Source organism: Stegostoma tigrinum, unplaced genomic scaffold (assembly GCF_030684315.1).
Source record: "Stegostoma tigrinum isolate sSteTig4 unplaced genomic scaffold, sSteTig4.hap1 scaffold_369, whole genome shotgun sequence".
Classification (NCBI taxonomy): Eukaryota; Metazoa; Chordata; class Chondrichthyes; order Orectolobiformes; family Stegostomatidae; genus Stegostoma; species Stegostoma tigrinum.
The window spans coordinates 33,935-46,799 of record NW_026728297.1 but is presented as its reverse complement, the minus strand read 5'-3'; the positions used below and the strand labels follow the sequence as shown (position 1 = coordinate 46,799).

Below are 12,865 nucleotides of genomic sequence, written 5' to 3'. Positions count from 1 at the left end.
CAGATGAGCAAAACATCGATTAAAGATATCAATTTTACGATGTATCATAAAGAATAAGAGAGGTTTAGGGAGGAAATTCCGTAGTTTGGGTTGTCAGCAGCTCCAACCCTGGAGTGTTGTAAGTGGGGTGGGTCAGAAAAATATCTGGAAAGGGGAATTGCAGGAGTGTAAAAAACACATATGGCCTTAATGATGGCAAAGGTTTCAGAGACTGTCATTGGAGAGTACGGATGTCGCATGGAGCTTAAGGCATTACTCTGCACTCAATCCATTACAAGTCATGACCACAAAGGTACAGAAGATTTCTGATGCCTTAATCAGGCTGATCAATATTTGTATCGATGGGCTTGCAAAATGTCAGTAATCGCCTCTACCTCAGAGTCATGGTATTGTTGGGATGCTGCTACAGAAGAGGAGACAGGGAGCAAGGAATGTCACATAAAACGCTCTCCTCTTCTCACTATTTTCACTGCAAAACCAAGGGAGCACCTAACATACCACCTCTATCTCCCGTCACAGCACTTTGCCCCACAATAACTGTGTCTGCCCCTGCACAAGGAGAAGTGGGAGTCTTTTCCAGGACCATGTGGTGACCTGAAACTCTGAGTGAAGATCAAAAGCATCTGAGCGGTGAGAGCAAAGATTTGAGAAGACTGTCTGCACCTTTGCTGAAACTTACAGGAGCACCAGGTCAAAGCAATAGGCAGCATGTGGAATACAAACTGGAATTGATTAAGTGTGCATCTGTCCAAATTTGGACAGGCCGGGGGTTTGGGACACTTGACAAAATTTTCAGTTTCCTTTTTGAATAGTCACCTGAAATGCCTTTTTGGAACCACTTCTAACCCTTATCCATGCTCAGATCTGGAGGGCCAGGTCACTCTTGCTCTGGTTTCATCCTGCAATTTTATGAAGTCAGCAACAAGATGAGTTTCAACATTGACTTTGAAGATTATTGAAAGCTATCATCGATTGCCATTAGAATGTTTTGATTTTGATTTATGTTGTCTCGTGTACCGAAGTACAGTGAAGTGTTTTTGAGAGTGGTGCAGGCAGATCATAGCAAACAATGATTTACAGATCAAAGTGTGCATAGACAGAGCAAGGCATGCAAGGTTATGCCTGCACAGGAGGTGTGCAAAGCAAGATCAACACTATTTGGAGTTATAGAGTCCATTCATCAGTCGAATAATGGCAGAGAAGAAGCTGTTCTTGAACCCCTTGATGGGTGTGTTCAATCTTCTGCCCAATGGAAGAAGTTGGATGAGAGCATTACCGAGATGGGACGGGTCATTGATGATGTTGGCTGCCTTTCTGCAGCAAAGAGAAGTGTAAATGAAGTCCATGGATAGGAGGCTGTTGCCATTGTGGCCTCCTCTACATTGGGGAAACCAAGCAGAGGCTTAGGGACTGCTTTGCAGAACACTTACGCTTGGTTCGCACTGAACAACTGCACCTTCCAGTTGCAAACCATTTTAACTCCCCTCCCATTCCTCAGACGACATGTCCATCCTGGGCCTCCCGCAGTGCCACAACGATGCCACCCGAAGGTTGCAGGAACACCAACTCATATTCTGCTCGGGAACCCTGCAGCCCAATGGTATCAATGTGGACTTCACCAGCTTCAAAATCTCCCCACCCACCACTGCATCCCAAAACCAGCCCAGCTCGTCCCTGCCTCCCTAACCTGTCCTTCCTCCCGCCTATCCCCGCCTCCCACCTCAAGCCCCACCCCCATCTCCTACCTACTAACCTCATCCTGCCCCCTTGCCCTGTCCATCCTCCCTGGACTGACTTATCTCCTCCCTATCTCCCCACCTATACTCACCTTTTACAGGCTCCATCCCCGCCTCTTTGACCTGTCTCCTATCCACCTATCATCTCCTCTATCCATCTTCAATCCGCCTCCCCCTCTCTCCCTATTTATTTCAGAACTCCCTTTCCCTCCCCCATTTCTGAAGAAGGGTCTCGGCCCGAAATGTCAGCTTTCCTGCTCCTATGATGCTGCTTGGCTGCTGTGTTCATCCAGCTCTACACCTGTTATTCTCTGGATAAGAGTTTGGCTTCTGTGATGATTCGTGCTGTGCACACAACTTTCTGCAGTTTCTTATGCCCTTGGGCTGAGCAGTTGTTGCACCAGGCCATTATGCACCCGATAGGATGCTTTGTATGGTGCATCTGTAAAGGTTGGTGAGGTCTTCATGGACATGCAGGACAGTAGATAAACAAAACATAAAAAGTAAAAGTTCAAAAAGATGCCAAGTTAGACATGCTGGGACTTTAAGTCAGATTTGAAACTGTTTTGTGTAGGTAACAGTTAAAGAAAGCTCTTGCAGTTCTTTTGTCAGTGAGTACAGAAGTGCTGGTGAAATAAAGGATTATAGATGTAGCAGCCCTGAGTTAAGAGGAAAACAGCACAGGCATAAATATGCAGAAGATCACGAGGTTGACGAAGGTCAGTGTTGCTTATATGAACTGTGACTGGGCACAGTGGGGAGTTAATCAGATAAGAACCAGGATAAAATAGATCTGTGTCTGTGCAGTGGAGACCAACCAGAATCAGAAGATGAAGGCCCAAGACAGACACTTTGAAGATCAAGGCTGCAAAAACTACCAGAAGTCCTTTTAACACTGTTGTTTAGCCACTGACAGGAACAGTACAACTGTTTGAGTGTAAGTTGTTGTCTGCATTTATCACTGCAGTTTGCCTGACAGCAGATCACCTTCTACTGACTCTGTTTCAATAAAGTTGATTGTTGCTTCACAGCCCAGCTCTGCTGCCAAGCCTGCTCCTGCCTGACAAGTGTAATCACAAAAGAAGATAATGCTTATTGCCAGTCCAGGCAGGCTGTGATTGTGGATGAGTGGGGAGGATGTTCGACAGAATGGGAAATGTTCATTCTGAAGAGATTGACCTGAAACAGTGACCATTAGTCTACTACTTTGCTGCTATGCCTTTCCCCATGTTTGATATGTCAGTTCAAACTGTGCTGGTTTTGCTGAGTGTTCAGATCACAAGACCATAATGCATCCGAACAGAATTGTGCCATTCCGTCATGACTGAATGGTGTGCAGTTCTGGTCTCACTGCTATAGGAAGGATGTTGTGAAAGGGCTGAGGATTGACAAGGATGTTGCCAGAGTTGGAGGGTTAGCGACTCGCTTGTCAAATTGACTTTATTTCTGTGTATTACAATTGTTGTTCTGCTCCAGTTCATATTTTAATCAGATGTCGATAATAATGCCCAGACATACAAGGCAGAAAACGATCTATCTCCATCAGCAGGGTATCAACCCCCTAAAATTTTGAATAAGTTTTTTTTTAATCTCATCTGCTGTCTGGTTGCATATCTCTTTCTGTTTTCTTTTTGTTTTCTTTTACGCCACTTCGTCACTTTACAGCCTGGAGGAACATTGAAATCTATAACTGAACTGACCACATGATATCTGTTCTCCTTCTGTCTTCCACCTTCCACGCACCTTCCTTCCATTGATAATAAAATGTGAGGCTGGATGAACACAGCAGGCCAAGCAGCATATCAGGAGCACAAAAGCTGATGTTTCGCGCCTAGACCCTTCATCAGAGAGGGGGATGGGGTGAGGGTTCTGGAATAAATAGGGAGAGAGGGGGAGGCGGACCAAAGATGGAAAGAAAAGAAGATAGGTGGAGAGGAGAGTATAGGTGGGGAGGTGGGGAGGGGATAGGTCAGTCCAGGGAAGACGGACAGGTCAAGGAGGTGGGATGAGGTAAGTAGGTAGAAAGGGGTGCGGCTTGGGGTGGGAGGAAGGGATGGGTGAGAGGAAGAACAGGTTAGGGAGGCAGAGACAGGTTGGACTGGTTTTGGGATGCAGTGGGTGGAGGGGAAGAGCTGGGCTGGTTGTGTGGTGCAGTGGGGGGAGGGGATGAACTGGGCTGGTTTAGGGATGCGGTGGGGGAAGGGGAGATTTTGAAACTGGTGAAGTCCACATTGATACCATTAGGCTGCAGGGTTCCCAGGCGGAATATGAGTTGCTGTTCCTGCAATCTTCGGGTGGCATCATTGTGGCACTGCAGGAGGCCCATGATGGACATGTCATCTAAAGAATGGGAGGGGGAGTGGAAATGGTTTGCGACTGGGAGGTGCAGTTGTTTGTTGCGAACTGAGCGGAGCTATTCTGCAAAGCGGTCCCCAAGCCTCCGCTTGGTTTCCCCAATGTAGAGGTAGCCACACCGGGTACAGTGGATGCAGTATACCACATTGGCAGATGTACAGTGGATGCAGTCCTTCCATTGATGTTTTGTGAGGATTTCATCAGTGCCAGCAGCCGTGATCGAATCGGAGGAACAGGTTACATTGCAATTACATTTAAATCCTCCCCCAACTGAAAAATCCCTCGAAAATTGAACACAATTTCAAGGAAGTTATAAAACACATATGGAGCAATGAATTGAATTGTTAATAATGTTTAATCGGTGTGATAGGATTATAGAACGAAAAAACACTGCTGATGGTTCGAAGCTGAAAGACTAACAGTGAAATGCAAGAGACACTTAGCAAGGCGGGACACAGTCTGACACACACACACTACAAGATAACCAGGGGAATGGGGAGGGAATTTGTTGGTTATACCGGGATACAGGGTCAACAGCGAAAAGTGGGAGTCACTGGATTGGGAATCGCGGGATAAAGACACGTAACTGGGTCAGAGAATGGGGACAGCACAGCGAGGCTCCCTGTGGTACTCGCCTTGGACCGCCCCGCTTTTGGGCAGGTCTGAGTTCAGTTTCCGGAAACTGCAAGTTCTGTGAAGTGGGCGGGACTAAATTTGTGATTGACAGGTAGGGGGTGTTTTTCAGTCCAGAAACAGCCTCTGCTCCGCCTTTTCTTGGTGAATGTTTCCCTGCAGTCGAGTTGGTGAGTGTTTAGAACTCTGTCGGTTTCCCGGTAATGTAGGTGAACTGTAGGTCACTGTGTGTTAGATCATATCGCCAACCCTCTCTCATCCCCTTTCTCCCAATCCCCAGTTACACGCTGCTGACTCAGGGAGCTCTGGCGGATGCGGGGCTGTGGTCAATCTCGGCGCTGGTTTCGGTTCACAGAAGACGGTTTAGTTTTTGAGGTAATGACAGATCATTCTGCCCAGCAGGACAGATTCTAATGTTGTCAGCAGGGACCATACAGCCCTCACAGACTGGGGTTAGTTTCTTTCCAGCAGAACAGACCGAGGAAGGGTCATCGGACCCGAAACGCTATATCTTCTTCCCAGATGCTGCCTGACCTGCTGAACTTTTCCAGCAACTTCCGTTTTGTTGTAGACTAAGGGGGGGACATGACTGACATGTATAAATTTATGAGGGAAATAGAGAAAACAAGAACAAATCTTTCTGCTTAGTGGTGGAATCAGTATCGGGCGACATGGATTGATGGTAAGCGGCGGGAAGTTTTGATGAGTTGAGCGGATTTTTTTCACTCAGATAATGGGGGGAAACTGAAACTCACTGCCTGGCAGCCTGGTCGAGCTAGAAATGGTCATAACATTTCCGGAACTATTGAGATGTATAAAATAAACACGGAAAGAACTGGGATGCTGTAAATCAGAAACAAAAAAGAAATTGTTGACAACATTCTGCAGATCTGGCAGCATCTTGGAGAGAAATCAGAGCTCAAGTTTCGGATCGAGTTTTTGAAGCCAGGATGTAGAAACCCCAATGAGGAAAGAGGGGACCTAACTTCAGACAACCAACGCGGACAAGTGCTTGAAGTATCAGCGGGGAGAATTTTGCAGGCAGTTATCAGAACTCTTTTGAAAAGATTTGGGATTGTTATGGAAAAGGACAAGGATGGACCTGTAATCAAAGTTCTAACTTGGTTGATTTTAATAAGATATGATTTGGCCATAGTGCACAGGAAGTAGATACTTTCAGGTACATGTGCAAGAGGGAACATAAATGGAGAGATAAGGAGAGCTCTAAGGGAAATATGAATTGATACTGCCAAGTGAAATGAAGCAAAATGCTCTGTTGTTTTACAGGTAGACATATGGTTAAAGGATAAGGGGGAATGTGTAAGGTCCATTAAGGACCACAGAGGTATCTGTGCGTAGAACTAGAGAGTGTTGGCCTGGGTCGAAATGAATACTTTGTGTCAGTGCTCACTAGTGAAATAGATGAATCAGGGAGAAGGTCTGTGATAGAATGTGAAGAAACTATCACAGAGAGAGAGAGGAAGTACTGAGTAGTCTGGAAGGTTTAAATGCAGGTCAGTATCCAAGGTCAAGTGAAATGTCTCCTGTGATGTTAGGATGAAATAGCAGGGTGCTTGCAAGGTTCTTAATTCCCCACTAACCACAAAGGGACCCTTCTGAAGGGCCACCGGACCCAAAACGTTAACTCTGTTTTCTCCTTCGCAGTTGCTGCAAGAAGTGCTGAGCTTTTCCAGCAACTTTGTTTTTGTTCCCAATACTTTTATTTAATCTCTTTGGACATCAGCAAGGCTTTTGGGAGACTGAAAGCAAAGCTAAGTGCGCATAGAATCCATTGAAATTTAGCAAATTGGATCCACAATTGGCTGAGGTTCAGGAAGCAGAGAGGTGGGTTTTTTCTTGTTTCTAACCGCAAATCTGTGCACATTGGTGTGGCAGAGTGGCCAATGTTGGGCCCTTATTTTTGTTTTAGGTAAATGCCTTAGATTTGAATGTATGAAGGTTGATCAGTTAGTTCAGATGATGCAAAAGTAATAGATGGTAAATAATGAGATGGATAGCCTTAGTTTACAGACAGGCTGATCAGTGGTAAATGGAATTTGATCTAGATTCGTGAATAGCAATACATGGACAAGTTATCCTGTCCTTGAATTCATTTGTTAATCAAACAGTTTGTGATTAGTTGACTAGCCAGGGGAGGAAGGCTATTTCCTTTTCCCATCAACATACACCATGACACAGTCCTGGATTGTAAATGGGGATTTTGGCTGTAAGACAATTTTGCTACATGTTGCTCACTCCACAGTTAGACCTCAAATGAGAGGCTCTAATGTATGGTGCTGCAAATTATGAGGAACGAAAATCACATTTTGGCTTTTATTGCTCATCAATTTGCTGTCCCCTAAATCTTGATCATCTCTAATAGAAATCATGCAAACATGAACATGAGGAAAGAGGCCACCATTTTAGCAGGAAAACAAATGTGTAAAGCTAAGAGAGCAAATGATGACAGTAAATTTAAGAGACGTACCAGAACCAACATTTGCAGTGTCGGCACCCTCCCTGGATTCACTCCCTGTCCCTTCCTTTGCTGCAAGTGAACAGTTTCCCCACCCTACCACTCAGGAAGACGAAAGAAATGGAAAGGAAGGAGACATTGCTTTGCTCCCAGATGTTGCACAGAGGAGGAGGTTTCACTGGAAAGACAACATCTGCATTGTGAGCCCAGGACTGAAGCAGCCAATAGGAATTGCTGTGCTCCGTGGTGATGTCTCAGGTTTCAGGCACGTGGACACGGGAGCCCCGCCCCCACCTGTTCCCCTCCTGCTGCCAAGGTTTCCGGGGCAACCAGCGGGCGGCTCGAATCAGAGCGAGAAGCTGCTCGGGATCTGCCCCTCCCCCTCCCTCCGGCGGCAATTGCTGAATCAGAAGGTGACCATGATCAGCCTCTGACTGTTCTGTCTGTTTATGGTTTGCCTGTTCTGTCTGTGGGGAAAGGTATGGACCATGTGGAGGCAAAGAAGGAAGACCATGGAGGAATTTGAAAATAAGGATGGGGCTGAACAGCGGGCCTTAGATTGTTTGTTATGAAATGTTTGTTGGTGAGATGTGGCCAGTGCTGCCTGGATCAGCATTTATTGCCCATCTCGGGTGCTGTGGAGAAAGAGCTGCCATGGACCATGTCTATAATCTTTGACTGCCTATTATGCTGGGGACCAGGCAAGTCAGCGTTTCTACTGGACCTGAAGCCTGTCAATTTCGGATGGGTAAATCATGTTAGACAAATCTGCAAAAGTGTTTTTTGAAAATGTAACTGATAGAACCCGGTGGATGGGGTCATTTGGATTTTCTCAAAGCTGGTGATAAAGTCCCACTTAAGAAGTTAGTGTGCAAAATTAAAGTTCATAAGATTGTTGGGAATTTACTGGTGTCGATTGTGAATTGGTTAGCAGACAGGAAACAGTAGAAATAAATGATCTTTTTTCAGTGTCTAAGGCTTTGACAATTGGGACACCACAAAGATCAGTGCCCTTGGACCTCATGTGTTCAAAGTGTACATCAATGATTTGTATGTGCGAATCCAATGTACTATTTCTAGGTTTGTTGACACAAAAGAAGGGGGATTGTGAGTGAGCAGGACATAAAGAGACTTCAGAGTAATTTAGATGATTTGAGTGAGTAGCAAATGCATAGCAGATGCAGTATCAATGTGAAGTTATCCACTTTGGTACCAAATTCAGAATGGCAGAGTATAATTCGAGTGGTGGTCAATTTGGAAATGTTCATGTACAAAGGGACCTGGGTGTGCTTGTACACCAGTCATTCAATACAAGCTTGTAGGTGCAGCAAGCAGTTAGGAAGGCAAATGGAACTTTCTCCTTCATTTCAAAAGGGTTTGAGTATGGCAGCAAGGTGGTCTTACAGCAGCTGTGTTGGGTTTTGTGAGGCCACAATGAAATCTATGAGCAAGTTTGGTCTCCAAAACAAAGAAACATTATTCTTGCTGCAGGCAAACAGCAATTTCTTGTGTTGCTGAGTGAGGGACAAAAGTTATCACTGACCATGAATCAAGAAGAAGCTCCAGTTGCTGTCTTGGTTTCAAGTCAGATTTGGAGATGATATCACTTGTTGACAACACTTTAAAGCATTTCCCAAAGCGGGAAGTGGGTGATGTTCCCTCACTTTTGCTTCATTTCCCTCTGGCAAAACAAGACAGAGTCTGAGGCACTGTTTGGTTTAGGCATACCCACTGCAGGGCTCTGCTCCCCACCCCACCACCTCCCCCTGCTACACACACTAAGAAAGGAATGATGTGGATAAAGTAATCCAAAAGGTGTAGTGTGAAATACAAGACAAAATAGAGAGAGGTAGTGTTAGAGGAGCTGGAATCATTGAAAGTGGATGAGTCACCAGGCCCAGATAGATAGTTCCCTGGCGTGTTGAAGGAAATAGCAGATGTTGTGAGGATTAATTTTCAATCTTCACTTGACTCAGGTGAGGTGCCAAGGGGCTGGAGGAATGCAAATGTGGTGTTGTTGTTTAAAACAAGTACAAAGGAAATGCCATACAACTATAGGCCAGTCACTCTTACTTTGGTGGTGGGCAAACTGTAAGAATCAATCCTGAGAGATCAGAGAAACTGTCAGTTAGAAATGCATGAACTTGTCCGGGATAGTCAGCATTGCTTTGATGAGGGAAGGTCATACTTGAGCAATTTGACTGAATTCTTTGAGAAATTGGTAAGGAGTCTCAGTGTGGGTAGTGAAGTGGATATTGTTTTCATAGATTTTGTGAGGATATTTGACAAGATCCCACACAGCAAACTGGTCAAAAGTAAAAACGCATGGATAACAGGGTAATGTGTTGAATTGGATCCTCTGTTTACAGTGCTCTGACATATTTCCAGTTGCAAGTTCCAGCAGGAGACTGTAATATAGGAAGCAGTGAAATTGTTTCAGAGCTGAGCATAATGGACTATTCAGCAAATTTTGAGTTGGTACTGCTGTGTTCTGTTATCTGTGAGAGTTTGCATGGTCCAGGGCTGATGTGACTCCTTTAATCTGGCTCTGAATTCATGTTCACCATTGCTGTATTTCATTTCTACTGTCCTAGATCTTCTGTCTGCAATTGTCTAACTTCTGTCCCTGCATTTTAGCTCTGTTTTGTGTTTTACTGTTACATCTGCTAATTGTGCCTTAATTAGACTTTCACCACTGCCTATCCCCTGACCGTGTGCTTTTGACTGACCAACTTGATTTTCTCACAGAATTGTTAATAGTCAGAAATTGTTTTTAGTGTTCTGCTATCAACTTCTACTCTGCAAATTACAAGATTCATCCAGTTCACATTTTATAACCTACCATTTTGATTTTATGGTTTCTGTCTCACTCTCCTTGTTTCATCCAAATCAGCTGAACATGGTTTTCAGAAGAGGAGATTTTGCAGTTTACAAACTGAAACCAAACGTCACTCAGGATCTGAGAGAGTTACCAAACGTATCACAACCTGAATACAACAGAATATTGGACATGGAAGGAGAAAGCACTGTTCCCAGTGGGGAGAAACTGGTTCTTTTTTGGGTAAGGCTTCAATCAATCATCTGGCTTATCAGAATGTAACACACTCATAATGATTAGAAGCCATGGAGATGAGGGGATTGTGGTAAAGACTTCTTTCATCCATCAGTACTGAAAAATCATCAGCGTAGTTACACCAGGAAGAAGCCATTCACCTGTTCTGAGTGTGGAGAGAGACTCACTCAAATCATCCACCCTGCTGACACACCAGAGTGTGGCAAGAGGCTGTTCACCCCCACAGAGTGTGGAAAGAGATTTATCAATTCTTCAAACCTGGTGACACACCGGCAAGTTCACACTGATGAGTGACCTTTTAAATGCCCAGTCTGCAGGAAGTGCTATGAAAGGTCTGGGGAACTAATGCTCCATCAATGTGCTCACACTGAAAGAGACTGTTTGGGTGTTCTGACTGTGGGACAGCATTTCAGTGATCATCTCGGCTCACTGTATACCATTATGTTCACATTAGGGAGAAGCCCTTTACCTGCTCTGACCGTGGGAGGGAAGTCAGTCAGTCACCCCATCTGCTGAGGCACCAGCACATTCACACTGTGCAGTGACCATTCACCTGCCCCAGCTGTGGGAAGGGAATCACACAGGTGTCATATCTGCTGAGTGACCAGAGAGTTCACAAGAAACTGCAGTGATTGGGCTTTACTATTAACCGCGTTCAGGAATTAACCAGGTTCATTGTGATCTGTTTCTGCTGATATTAATAACCACCTGTTCAGGTATATGTTAATGTAGATACGTATCGAATAAACCAGTTTTGTGTAAAATACAATGTTTCATCTTCTTATTGTCTCTAACACAGGGGATTCCCTTTCAATTGCTGTCCCACTCCCCTCCACCCTCACCTTTAACAAGAAGTATGAAAGCTCCATTGTCACTGAGATGAAGACCATCTGATCAGTTGCCTCTGCCCAGACTGGGAAAATTGCTCTGGAAAATGGGTCTGATTTTCCACCAATGTATTTACTCACAGAGGAAAGACCATTCAGGTGCTCTTGTTGCAGGGCTGGCCTCAGGCAATCGTCTGTCTCACTGCGCATCAGTGTGTTCACACAATAGGGAAGCTGTTCACTTGGTCTGAGCATGAGAAGATTCACTCAGACCTTTCACCTTCTGAGACGCCAGTGAGTTCATTAGTGACTACAGGAGTTGGATTTCCTGTTAATCAGATGCGAGACACATTCATTTTCTCATTTTGTCTTTTTTCTACTGGTGTTAATAAATTCCAGAAGTTTTAAATGCAAATATTCAGAATAAAAACTCACATGAATTAGCTTAGTGTTAAACCCAGTGTGTTGAGTCTTTTTCATAGCTCGAACACAAGTGAGTCCCTTTTGAAGGCTCTCCCTCTTTCTTCTCATGACACGGGTGAGACGTTCAAGGAGCTGAGACCCCAGTACAATTGAGACAATCTGATTGGCTGCCTCTGCTGCTCCCCTCCCTTCCTCGAACTCATTGGGTCAAACTGCTTGTCAAGTGCTTCTAGCCTGACCCCGGATCCCCAGCTTTCTCCAGTTTCTCTCCTGTCAGAGCTTGTCTTGCCCATGAGGCCCATGTTCGTTCCACTGACCTATTCTCACGAAACATATTTGCTAATAATGTTAAAGTTCACTGTCCCTTAAAATTTCATCTTCCCAATTTTTTTTGAAAAGCCTAGATTTCATGGTATTTGCAAAGACTTGAACTTGGTGTTCACCAAAGAGCTGTTCTCGGTCCCTCCTATTTCTCGCCTACACGCTGCCACTTTTAAACATCATCCAGAAGCATTTTGTTAGTTTTCACATGGTCACTGACAACTACCCGTTCTAACTCATCACCAGCCCTGTCTATTCCTCTATTGTTATTCAATGATCCCACACCTAATACTGGAAAAGCTGAAATGTCCTCCAGGGAAACGTTTGAAAGAACAATCCATTTTCTTCAGTTACTGCTACACATTCCATTCTCAAAATCTGAACCTGTAACTCTTTCCTGAGAGTAAGGCTGAACTACACTGCTCATAGTCTCAGTCACAGATTTGACATGAAGATGAATTTTCAATCACAAAACCATCCTTTCACTCACACCAGATATTCTAATTTCCATAAAGCCAGCCATCTCCACCTCAGCCCAGCTCATCTGACCCTGAAATCCTTGTCTGTACCCATGTTAAACTTGATAATTGCAATGCATTCCTGATCACCTTCTCACGTTCACCCCAGACCCGTGTGGAAATGTGAGATCTCCCAAAATCTGTGTTCTGCAATTCCTGTTGACATTCCCACTAAACTGTGTGAGTGCAGTCACTCCAAGCTTAAGTGGTCTGACTGAGGCATTGACTTCCAGTTTTGGAAGTCATGAGCGTGCACCATTCCTGGAGGCCTGCACAACCGGAATGAAAATGAGAGGGAATTCTGGTCCTGTTCACCCAACGCCCTCTTTGTTCCCTGAGAGTGTTGCTGCTCATTTCCCTTGCTGTGTTGAACTCTCAGGTCTGCATGCAGCAGCAGCAGTGTTTGCTCGTGGGACCTTGGTGCTCTGCTGGATCTTTTTTAAACCTGTTCTTGTAGTGAATCTGTTAATCTTGGCCCTCGTCGGCTGAAATCTAAATATTCG

The 12,865-nt window shown here is 44.8% G+C and overlaps 1 protein-coding gene across 3 annotated transcripts; it reads left to right on the top strand.

Annotated features, from left to right (window-relative positions):
• Positions 1-4,810: 4,810 nt before the first annotated feature.
• LOC132208376 (uncharacterized) lies at positions 4,811-11,006 on the top strand. Of its 3 annotated transcripts, XR_009444449.1 has the most exons (3): positions 4,811-4,894; positions 5,005-5,099; positions 10,094-11,006. XR_009444449.1 is itself a non-coding variant. In XM_059643981.1 (2 exons), exons 1-2 carry the CDS (start codon positions 7,185-7,187, stop codon positions 10,298-10,300), a joined length of 636 nt encoding a protein of 211 aa, XP_059499964.1. In that variant the 5' UTR covers positions 5,137-7,184; the 3' UTR covers positions 10,301-11,006. The 3 variants fall into 3 exon arrangements, 1 of the variants encoding a protein (XP_059499964.1); XR_009444448.1 differs by lacking the exon at positions 4,811-4,894 and having other exon boundaries at positions 4,907-5,099; XM_059643981.1 differs by lacking the exons at positions 4,811-4,894; positions 5,005-5,099 and adding an exon at positions 5,137-7,613.
• The last annotated feature ends 1,859 nt before the right edge of the window (positions 11,007-12,865 follow it).